The following is a 12,332-nucleotide window of genomic DNA, read 5'->3' as shown; positions in this document are numbered from 1 at the left end:
AACGGGATATTTCATTCATCTTGTTGTTTTTATCTAACGACATATTCCCTGACTTTGGTCATTAGAATCTTACTTTTTTTCAGGTAACGTGTTTTGGCTGAGCGCAAAGATAAGTTAATGATTAATGTAACCACGTAGCCTATTATGTATATTGACTGATCGCTAGCCTTTGTTTCCTATAATGTAAAAACCTATTGTATGTTATACTGTTATAATGGCCATTATTGATTATTAAAACTGATATTCAGCAAAAGAGAGGGTGCGTTTCGTATTTTCTCTGAAATTGAAAGGAGGCAGTTATCGGCTCCGTTTTGTTATAAATATCCACACAGTGAAGATGACGCTCATGCAGCACGGCGCCTCAACATTTCTGCTGTCTGTTTAGTTGTTAATATTAAAATAAAAATAGGCAGTTCCTTAAATCATTTATACAATTTATTGTTGAGAAAGTGAAACAACGTAGCCAGGGTGATGTGAATGAAGTTATAAAGTACACTGTTCCCTTTGAAGATTTACCCGTGTCCTCGGTATAGTCTGTTTTCCATATCAAACTGAGAAGAAGAGACTGCAGCCTTGATCAAACATGCGAAGTCTGAACTTACACGGAGAAAATGCAGGACTGAACTGTGTGTGTTAGGCTACTTAATATTCAGGAAAAGCCCCAATCAGAGAGGCGAATGTCAGCAGCCCCGCCTCCGTTTTCAGATGTCTCCGTTTTCCATCACCCACACTGAGACGGAGCAGCAGCGTTTCAGAATGAAAACGGCCTCTCCAGCGTTTTCGAAACGCTCCGTTTTCGGCGCTCGAGAACTCCGGCGTAGTGTGGACGGATGGCGTAACCGTAGCAAAACTTATGCGTTTTCAAACTAAAACGCATTAGTGTAAACGGGGCCTGAATCTACACATTTTAAGCACAAGAGGTACTGTATAATCCTTCATTTAATCTTCACGATGCTGTCAGCCGTGCAAGCCGCAGCTATATGTAAAATTTAACACAGCTCATGAAAATACTGTTATTGTTATTGCAAATAATAAGTTATATATCAATATAAATGTGGGGCGGGGCGATGGATCACGATGCCGGCTCAGCATCCTGAAGTTTATCGGCCATCTGCGATGGATGATGGCATCGTCCTTACAATCTGACATTTCTGTTTCTGTGACATTGCGGCAGAACAACAGCATATACTACTATGACAATGATCAGTCCTCAGGTACTGATTATGGGCTTTATTCTGTGTTAAATGCAACCAATGTGAGTTTAAATATCATTTTCTGTGGATCATCAGTGAATTAACTTGCACATAAATTTTTCACCAGAAGAATAACAACGTGCGCTAGCTGTAAATGAATAAATAGCTGTAAATTATGATTTCACACTGATGTTTTGTGGCTTATGATAACGCAATACTGTGATAAAACATCTACAGTTATCGCAACAAGAAAACACACATTGTGACAATAGTTTGGTTCATGCCCACGTTTTTAATCTAGAAACTTTTCATTGATGAACACTTACATAACAGCATCACGTGGGCAGCCGTCACCTCTGCTCTGCTTCTGGTAAGCGAGAATAACGTGTTTGGGGATGACTCTTGGGCTGACCGTCAGACAACAGTCCAGTGCTAAATCTGCCTGAGCCACTGAGAGAAACCGAGACAAAAGAGGAAAAACAACAATGAGAACAAGAGATGGGAAGACTGAAAAAAGCATGTTAGCACCATCCATGTCGACCTCCAGAGACGCTTAAAACATCTGATTTTAAGTGAAAGGGTTATTGTGTTTGGCTTGAAAGATTTATTATGCGTAATTCACTGTGCTGTAATGTACTCTTTCAAGCCAAACACAATAACTCTTTCTCATCGAGTTTGCAGAAAAGCAAAGCAAATGTGCACAGCTGGAATCAAGTGGGAATAGAGACTGAATGCTAATCCCCACATCAGGTATATATATATATATGTGTGTGTGCGTGTGTGTGTGTGTGTGTGTGTGTGTGTGTGTGTGTGTGTGTGTGTGTGTGTGTGTGTGTGTGTGTGTGTGTGTGTGTGTGTGTGTGTGTGTGTGTGTGTGTATATATATATATATATATATATATATAGTTTAATTGATATATTGCTTGTTATATAAATGCACATGAATTCATTTAAAAGATTTATATTGTATATAATTGTATATAATATGTAATTTAATATAAATTTATATGTAAATTATGAACCTTATTTAATACAGAAATATATGTTATAAATAATTAATAATAAAAATTAAAACAAATAATTGTTATTATTATCATTTAATCTGTCCAATAAAATCAAAATATGTTTCTGTTATTAATAATTACTAATAATTATTACAATTATAAAAAATAATAATTATTGATTAATTATTTTAAAGGTTACAATTTCTTATACAATATTTTTGAAGTGTATTCTTTATATTTAACTATTTAAAAAAATAAAACATTAAATTAAAAAAATATATAAATAATATTTCTATTTCTAAATGAATGCTAATGTTGCTGTAAAAATATAATTCGTTCAAATTATGGAGAGTGAGCAGGACTTCTTTATCTTTAATTTTTAAAAGATCATAATTAAATATAATATTTGAAATGTAATAATTGAACAATATTTTATTAATATTTTATATAACAATATAGAAATAGAAATATTATTTATATATTTTTTAAATTTAATGTTTTATTTTTTTAAATAGTTAAATATAAAGAATACACTTCAAAAATATCGTATAAGAAATTGTAACCTATATATACATCCTACTACATAAAAAAAAACTCTACAATTATTTATTTGGTTTTAAATGTATTAAAATATGTTTTGTTAAGGCTATTGATTTTCACGTTTATATAAAAAAAAATAACATTCTATATTTAGCATACAAATATTGTACATAAAAACTGTGACAGATAAATAATACATGTTATATACATAACAATTGCTCTCTATTTTGATAGATAATTAGGTTTTCATTAGGTAATTTGTTTTGTTTTGTAATAAATAGAATTTTTTTTTTGTTCATACATGACAGATAAAGAAAAATAAATAAACAAATCAAGCACATCATATACACTGTAAAAAATGTGTTTTCTGTGAATGTGAATTGCATTTTAGGAGCTTGATCTCTGCTCTGTCAACATTTGATGTCGAAAATTTAACTCTACGGTTTAGCAAAGTGACTTTTATTGACATTTTAGTAGTTTGAAATAATATAATATATAAGAAATAATATATAGATAGAAATTTGTCTGTAAAATAACAGAAAATGTACAGTTTATTACCAGATTTCACACCGTAATAAACAACACCAACCCAGACAATATATCACTTTAAACTAAAAATGTTAATAAAAGTCAGTTTATCCAACTTTTTATGGTTAAAAGTTGTCGGAAGAAAGATCAGGCTCACATAATTCAATTCAAAAGCATAAATAAGTGGGGAAAAATAAAAACATAAATCACAAAATATGCTAAACTGCTAATTTACAGATATTGTTTACAGTGTATAGAAGGCGGCAGAGAATATGACAGACTCACCTGTCGGGCTGCTGTAGAAACAGAGCAGCAGAGCAGAAACAGCCAGACAGAACGCAGACATGATGGATGAAGCCATCGCAGTTCTGGAGAAGCTAGAAGAGTGTTGAGTCTGAAAGATCTGCGAGTCTCTCCTCTCACCGCTCCATCGCTGCCCTGGTTTATACACACTCTAAGGTTTCACTATGACTGAAGGCCTGCCCCTTTCTGTAAAAAAACAAATGTCAACAGCTTGAATGAGAGGCTGACCTGTACAAAAGCCCTTTTTTGTATAGTCCAGGGTCATATTTACTGGACAAAGCATTTCCTCTGTATCTGTTCCTTGCGTTTATTTTCTCTTCCCTGCTTACCCCATACATAAACTCTCACATACTTTCACTTAAAGGCCATCAGACTGGCATATGTTTCGATATGAGTGATTTAAATAAAACCTGCCAAACAGTTTGGTAAATTTCAGTGCATAGTTTACGTGCTATCTATCAATGTGGAGAAGGGAATTCCAGAAGGTTAAAAAAACAGTTCACTTGCTGTTAATGTTTACTTCATATTTCAAGGTTAATTATTACTGGTGCGTAACGGGAAACTACTAAATTAACCCTGCTGTAGTGAATGCAGTTTCTGTTTGAAATGATAGGAAATTGTCTAAAATTATAAGAAATCTAGAATGATGTTGTTGTTAGTATGAACATGCTTGTCTTCTTTTTATTAGACGTTTTTTGTTGTGCTGATAGGAGATGTGTATTTTTACATAAACCACTGGAACAAACATACATATAACATAGACTGACTGTCAAAATTCCCAGTCCCCAAATACATATATAATTGTTGCGTTTGTGTTGGGTGTATATACTTTCAAATGGGATGTATGTTACAATAGCAGAAATCAGAACAGTCTCACACCATATCCTAACAACTCCTGAAACATATGATAAACTGTATCTTTTCCATGTTAAAAAGAGTTTTTGTCCTAACCAACTGCTATTTCCATTTCTACGACATTACGGCAGAACAACAGCATATACTATTATGAAAATGATCTCTTCAGGTACTGATTATGGGCTTCATTCAATGTTAAATACAACCAATGTGAGTTTAAATACCATTTAACATGATATTTATTGCCATACTATTGAAAGCAGCAACAAATCGTTCACCTCAGATCTTGAAATTAAAATAACTAGCAGACGGTTTGAAAATGAAGCCAGAACTGTAACAATATCAGTCACTCAGTAGCCTACTTATAATGTTAAGAGGTTTAATGTGTATTATTTAGATTAAAAGCTTTTACTGTCTCATTATTAGTGCAGTGGCTGGTATTTAAATGTTTCTGTCACGTCACGTTTGGTGCAGACAGACAAATTGCTCGACGTTGGAATCTTGTCACGTCACGTTTTGTTTGTTAACTGAACTGAAGCTGTTTTAATTTGACTAAAACTACACAAGCATTCTACTATTATACTGTGTTGTAACAACACATGACGCGGCTACATGTGATAAAATGAATATTATCAATGTTAAAAGGAGTTTTTGTCCTAATCATCTACAATGTCAATGCACAAAATTTCTATTTTAGAAATGCTTTCTATTTGCGTGACGTCACAACAGAACAACAGCATACGATGACAAAGATCACCTCAGGTACTGATTATGGGCTTCATTCAATGTTAAATACAACCAATGTGAGTTTAAATACCATTTTACATGACATTTATTACCATACTACTAAAAGCAGCAACAGATAGCTCACCTCTGATCTTGATATCAAAATAACTAGCAGACGGTTTGAAAATGAAAGCCAAAACTGTGACAACATCAGTCACTCAGTAGCTTATTAATAATGATAAAGAGGTTTAAAGTGTATTATTTAGATTAAAAGCGTTTGCCATCTGATTAGTAGTGCAGTGGCTGGTATTTAAATGTTTGATGCGCAGACAAATTTTTTGACATTGGAATCTTGTCACGTCATGTGTTGTTTGTTAACTGAACTGAAGCTGTTTTAATTTGACTAAAACTACCCAAGCAGTCTACCATTACAGTGGTTCTCAAAGTGGGGGTCAGGACCCCCTGGGGGGTCGCGGGACAATGACAAGGGGTCGCTTGGTGATTTCCAAAATTTAAATAAATTTTATTCAACTATTTAAATTGTCATATTTTATTCATAACCCACAGAAGATTAATAGTTGAGTTAAAGAAACAACAACATACAAACAAAAATCAGCCATCAGCTTTTAATTTTTATATTAAAATGTAATTAAATTAATAAATGACAAAAAAAAACATTATATGTTGCATTTATGTGTTGTCAATATGTTCATGTTTATATGGGCCTATAGTTGTGTCTGCAACGTTTATATATTTACAGTATAACCACTTTGAAAAATGGGGGTCACGACTCACTGACATTGTTATTTTGGGGGTCGCGGGCTGAAAAGTTTGGGAACCCCTGTACTATTATACTGTGTCGTAACAACACATGACGCAGCTACATACCATAAAATGAATATTATCCATGTTAAAAGGAGTATTTGTCCTGACTATCTACAATGTCAATGCACAAAATTTCTATTTTAGAAATGCTTTCTATTTGCGTGACGTCACAACAGAACAACAGCATACGATGACAAAGATCACCTCAGGTACTGATTATGGGCTTCATTCAATGTTAAGCAGCAGATGGCTCACCTCAGATCTTAAAATTAAAATACTGTCTCTAGAAGACGGTTTGAAAATGAAAGCCAGAACTGTGACAACATCATTCACTCAGTAGCCTATTAATAATGTTAAAGAGGTTAACCTTGTATTAATTACATTAAAAGCTTTTACCATTTCACTGGTAGTACAGTGGCTGGTATTTAAATGTTTCTGTCACATCACGTTTGGTGCAGACAGACAAATTGCTTGACGTTGGAATCTTGTCATGTCACCTGTTGTTAGGACTCAGTGTTATTCTGCTTCCTGCCTAAATGCTGGAATGTTCCACAATCTAAAATATTGTTATGGCTTTTTACGTTAAGCTTCTTTGACACAATCTACATTGCAAAAGCGCTATAGTAAAATAGGGAGAATACAACATTAGAAATGATAAAATTGTGATAATAATAATACTAAATCTGTTAGCGTAGAAAGCAGTGGTAAACAATGAACATGCTTTTGTATTCAGTGTGTATAAGACAGGGGAATCCTGAAGGTTTCTGACCGCACAGCAACTCACGGTCCACCTTACTAGGTAAACCTGTTTAGCTCATTAATGCAAATATCTAACTCAATGACATGACAGAATATGGGGACAAAAGGTGATCTAAGTGTCTTTGAATGTGGGGCGGTTGCTGGCATCACATGATCTTTCAGAAAGCGATAATCTTTGGGGACTTTCACACACAAACATCTCTAGAGTTTACAAAAAACGATGAGGAAAAATGAAAATGTAAAGTGAAAGTCATTTCAGTTCATGTTCGGTTTTATTTTGATGCCAGAGGTCAGAGGGCAACAATCAGACTGGTTCAGCTGATTTGTACTTTAAATAATCACTCGATATAACCAAGTACTGCAAAAGAGCATCTTTGAACACATCAAACCTTGAAGCAGATGAGCTACAGCAGCAAAAGAAAAAGCAGAAGAGGAAGAAGAACACAGATGACACTCCTGTCTTATAAAAACAGCAAACAGAGGCCATAATATATATACAGTCACCAAAACAGAACAACAGAAGATTGGAAAAAGGTTTTTCTTGTCTGTGTCAGACATTTTGAAGTTGATTCAAACAAAGTCTAAATGCATTGTGCTTTGTATCATTGGTTTTAATGGCTCTCCGCACAGAAATGCCAGCCGGGACTCAAACCAGCGACCTTCTTGCTGTGAGGCGACAGTGCTAGCCACTGAGCCACCGTGTTGCCCACAAAATTTATAAGCTTTTATTATTTTAACATCGAGCTATAAAGCAAGACAAGAACTTGCACTCAACAGTCGAGATTTTAGATGTGCTCATCTTTAAATCTGAATAAATGTTATGAAGCACAAATTAAGCCTTGCTTCTGAAACTTAATTCACGAATTCACTATCCTTCGGCTTGGTCCCTCATATAACAGGAGTCGCCACAGGTGAATGAACCACCAATTACTCTGGCATATGTTTTATCCTTTACAGATCTCAGTACAGTTGAGCACCCTTAACATGTGCTGAAATGAGAGATGATCGGCTGATAAATCTAACTGTGTGATGCTTTAATGTCAATAGGATATATGCAGAAGTACGCAGAAGGACTTTATATTTGTAGCCAGTGAATTGTATGTCGTACAAAATCTGCACATTTAATTGTCTGTTTTCTTTAAAAATCAACAATCTTCATTGCCTGAGTGATATCCGATATAAAGTGGGTCTCAGAATTTACAAGAAGCACTGCATTACATGACATTTTTCTGCACCATGTCTTTAAAATATGAACATTTATTTTACCCCAGTATTTTTAATGGAGTAAGTTGGCAGTTCATTCCGCTGTGGCGACCCCTGTTTAATAAAGGGACTAAGCTGAAAATAAAATAAAAGAAGGAATCAAATTTAAATGGAATTTCTGCACTCGCCTGCTGCTCCTTAGGGCACATGCATGTAAACAGCTTTTCATCTTGTTTTACGCTTGAACAACTAACTAAAAGTCTATTAAACTGATTACATTTTAATTACATCGATGCTGTAAAGTAACCGTATAAAACTGGAAAAACTCACATTAACACATTATATGTGTGTGTGTGTGTGTGTGTGTGTGTGTGTGTGTGTGTGTGTGTGTGTGTGTGTGTGTGTGTGTGTGTGAATGGGTTTTCCTAGTATTCTTCAATGTCCCTAAAGTAGAGTAATACCAGTCATTTCTGTCCCTTTGAGGACATTAAGAAAATGGCTCATAAATCGTGCAGATCGTTTTGAAACTGTAAAACTGCAGAATGTTTCCTGTGAGCTTTGGATTTAGTATTGTCTGTACAAAATAATACCATTGGGTCAATGGAAAGTACCAATAAATGAAAACCAATGTGTGTGTGTGTAGTTACAGAGACAGACAGAGAGAGGAGAAAGAGAGGAGATCATTTCAATGTGGTTATGTCATTGGCCCATGAACATTTCCTGCTTGTTATCAAACTATTTCATAACTGTAACAAGAGGCGATTCAATTATAACTTTATATATATATATATATATATATATATATATATATGTTCATTCATTCATTAATTTTCTTGTCGGCTTAGTCCCTTTATTAATCCGGGTTCACCACAGCGGAATGAACCACCAACTTATCCAGCAAGTTTTTACACAGCGGATGCCCTTACAGCCGCAACCCATCTCTGGGAAACATCCACACACACACTCATACACTACTGACAATTTAGCCTACCCAATTCACCTGTACCGCATGTCTTTGGACTGTGGGGGAAACTGGAGCCCCCGGAGGAAACCCACGCGAAGGCAGAGAGAACATGCAAACTTTACACAGAAACGCCAACTGAGCCGAGGCTCGAACCACCGACCCAGTGGCCTTCTTGCTGTGAGGCGACAACACTACCTACTGCGCTACTGCCTCGCCCATATATATATAACTATTTTTTGAGGGTTTTCACCTTTAATGGACAGGACAGTAGAGAGTATTGACAGAAAAGTGTGGGGAGCAGAGAGAGGGGAAGGATTGGCATATAGGACCGCGAGGCGGTAAATATTTGTTTTTTTTTGTATTTTTTTGTAATTTGTATTTTTTTAAAAATATTTGTTGAACTCCCTCAAGTTTTCCCAACTATAACGCCTTCTGCTACTGAGGTCTATCTGCAACAAATTCAAGGTGAAAAGCCCTTTCAATTTTTTTTAAATGCTGCACATGTTTTGCAAAATAAAATATTTTCTGCCATAACTAAATTGCTATTTTAAAAACAAATAAATTCCAAAAGTAAATAAAATAATACAAACTAAAACTCTGTGCTGGGATTTTACATATTTAAAAAGAAATATCAGCATATCTATGTTTTCTGGCATAAGCTGAGGTCTTTGCACATTTACAATGTCCCCAGCTCATGAAAAAACTCTTTCACTGGGGACTGAGATGGCTGGTATGAAGAGGAAAGCCTTTCCTAAACCAGACAGAGGTGGTCAATAAAAAAATACAGATTATAAAATTAGTAATTATATAGTAGACATAGCGATAGAGACAGGGGTTGAAGATGATTAGGTGAACAATTAATATTCCTTGCACAATTAATTAGTATAAGTATCAGTGTGATACACTTCAAGAAAGATAATCTTGAACATTTTTAAATATTCATAACTAAGCAAATTATTACTAATTATTTATGCATAAACTCATTTGAAAAGGAGAGGGTAAAAACAGTCTAATACCTGCTTCTGTATCAGAACAACTTTCTCTTTCAATCTGAAAAACATCTTTAGACTTTCGCTATGAAAACACTGATGCACCATGTAATTACCATAGCACTCAGAGCAAGCGGAGCTGCAAACCATCAGAGGCCTCATGTATCAACGCTGCGTGCGCCAGTTTTCAATATCACGTTTGGATTTACTAATGATGAAATTAACTTGAGAATGTGCGTTGGTCCGCGCCAACTTCATGTCTGGCGTATGTGTATTTCTTTTGTGTGTTTGTTTTATTTCCATTGGCGACTCCTAGAGGCAATTATGTTAAATTGCACACTACAAAGTATCGCACCAACACGTGAAAAACATTGCTATTCATTTATAATTGATAAAATAGATTAATTAACAATATTTTTAATCAATTATGTGATTCAGAACATATAAAAGCATTTGCAAATGTATATAATCTTTACTCTATGGCAAAGGCAGTGTTGGCCTTATTATATTGACATTGTCAATAGTCGAATCCGAAGGGAACGCGTTTTTTAGGGATCACAGTTATTTTCTGGCCCACGATAACCCACTGGCTAATTAGCTGTTTCAGATTTCCAAGAGCTATCCTATTGGAGTTCTGTGCTGAGTTGGGTCGAAATTTGGAAAAAGAGACAGCTACGAGGCTCCAAGGTGGTAGGGTGCACGATGGGTGGCTACTTGGTGAGTTATGTATTTAAAGATATTATTCCATTTTCGCTCTCAGTCAGTTTCGGCTGCCACAGGACAACGGTGCTAGTGCGCTCACCACACGCCAGCTATTGGTGGAGTGGAGAGTCAATAATAGAGCCAATTCAGTGGATCGGGAGGATTGGGAGGCCATGATTAAGGGCTGATAGAGAGACTTTGGCCAGGACAACGGGGTTACACCTCTGCTCTTTCACGAGAAGTGCCATGGGATTTTTAATGACCACAGAGAGTCAGGACCTCGGTTTAACGTCTCATCCGAAAGAGGGCGCCCACTGACAGTGTAGTGTCCCCTTCACTTTTACTGGGGCATTAGGACTCACGCAGACCACAGGTTGAGCGCCCCCTGCTGGCCTCACTAACACCACTTCCAACAGCAACCTAGTTCCAGCAACCTCAGTTCCAGAGCGGGCGATAGGGCAGCTGAAATGCCAGTGGCGCTGCCTTGATAAGAGCGGAGGGGTGTTGCTATACCGCCCTAACAAAGTGTTCCTCTAATTATACATCTGTGTCTCCCACACACAGATACTACTCCAGACAGTAAAGTGTCGCTCACAATTGAAGCAACTCTCTCCACAAAGGGTGTTAGTTCAGCATCCCCTGTTCCCCCGCCTGTTCGGTCCACACTATAACAGTGCGCCGCTGTTCTACTTCTAACCTGCACCTTTAAATTAAACCAATTTCTTTTTTAATTAACTCACAGTGTGATGTTCAGACCCCACTGCGTTAACCGAGTCAGCTAAACTCTCCCACTGTATTTTTTTCTTTTGTTATTAATTCCGGAGAACAAACTTGCAAATAACGCAGTTTTTCTCCAGTCTACCTCTGATAGCAGCACCTCCAACTCCCATTCTGTGAAGTTTCTCTTCTTGCTTGCTTTTGCCATTGCTTTATCGTTTGGTTTTGCCAAAGTGAATTCATTACCATATTTATACGGGGGAGGAAGCAGGGAGGGGTTTTGCGCTCGTGCACGTGCGCTCAGTTTCATGTTTATTCGGATGTACGAAGATAATATGCGTGGGATTCCGCATACGCAGTGTTTCATTGGCTACATTTGCTTTTTTTTACTGCGTACACACATTTACAGCTTTGTCCGTAAGCAATGTTGTAGCATTAATTCAACGCAAGTCTTTGTACATGAGGCCCCTGGTCCACGTGGTTTGGCTTAATAGCTTTTTTTTTCATATAGACGTCTGTGACAGTATTTTTTCACTGTGCTGACAGTTTATGTGCATTATATTCATTGGTCTGTTAGTGTAAGTAAACGTCTTTTTGTACACAGTTTGTGATTTGTCTGGCACACCTCACTGTTGTCATTTTACTCTTTGCTCGTTACTGATGTGCAGGTAAAGCGAGTTTGCACCTGTAAACACAGCGCTCCCTTTGTTCAAAAAATGTATTGCGATTCGTTCAACATATTTTTTTCATGATTTGAATCGTCACATATTTTAATCAATTTTCAACTAGCTCACGATGAATCGTTACGTCCTTATGTTTGAAACAAGTAAAGGGTGAGTATACAATGGTAGAATGTTTATATACCTTTAAATGTACACCTTTTATAGACCATTTTAAAAGATAAAATAATCCTGACGAACTTCCTGTTTTACATTTAAAATTTCCATAGCTTCTGAGAGTCTTAAAAGTTCCACATATTGATAAATAATGCTATGATAGCTGTTATAACATCAAGTTATGATTG

General features: G+C 36.1%; 1 protein-coding gene across 5 annotated transcripts in view; it reads right to left on the bottom strand.

The window, feature by feature from the left end:
- ccl19a.1 (chemokine (C-C motif) ligand 19a, tandem duplicate 1) overlaps positions 1 to 12,332 on the bottom strand; it is a 37,587-nt gene that overhangs the window by 3,741 nt on the left and 21,514 nt on the right. For 3 of the 5 annotated variants that reach the window (XM_073951082.1, XM_073951081.1, XM_005165054.3), the window contains 2 exons: positions 3,551 to 3,754; positions 1,520 to 1,643 (listed from right to left, as the gene is read on the bottom strand). In XM_073951082.1, coding sequence (XP_073807183.1) covers positions 1,520 to 1,643; positions 3,551 to 3,626 — 200 coding nt within the window. In that variant the 5' untranslated portion in view covers positions 3,627 to 3,754. 5 annotated transcript variants of the gene reach the window in all.

Source organism: Danio rerio, chromosome 5 (assembly GCF_049306965.1).
Source record: "Danio rerio strain Tuebingen ecotype United States chromosome 5, GRCz12tu, whole genome shotgun sequence".
Classification (NCBI taxonomy): Eukaryota; Metazoa; Chordata; class Actinopteri; order Cypriniformes; family Danionidae; genus Danio; species Danio rerio.
Note: the sequence above shows the minus strand (reverse complement) of the source record. Positions and strands in the feature narration are given on the sequence as shown.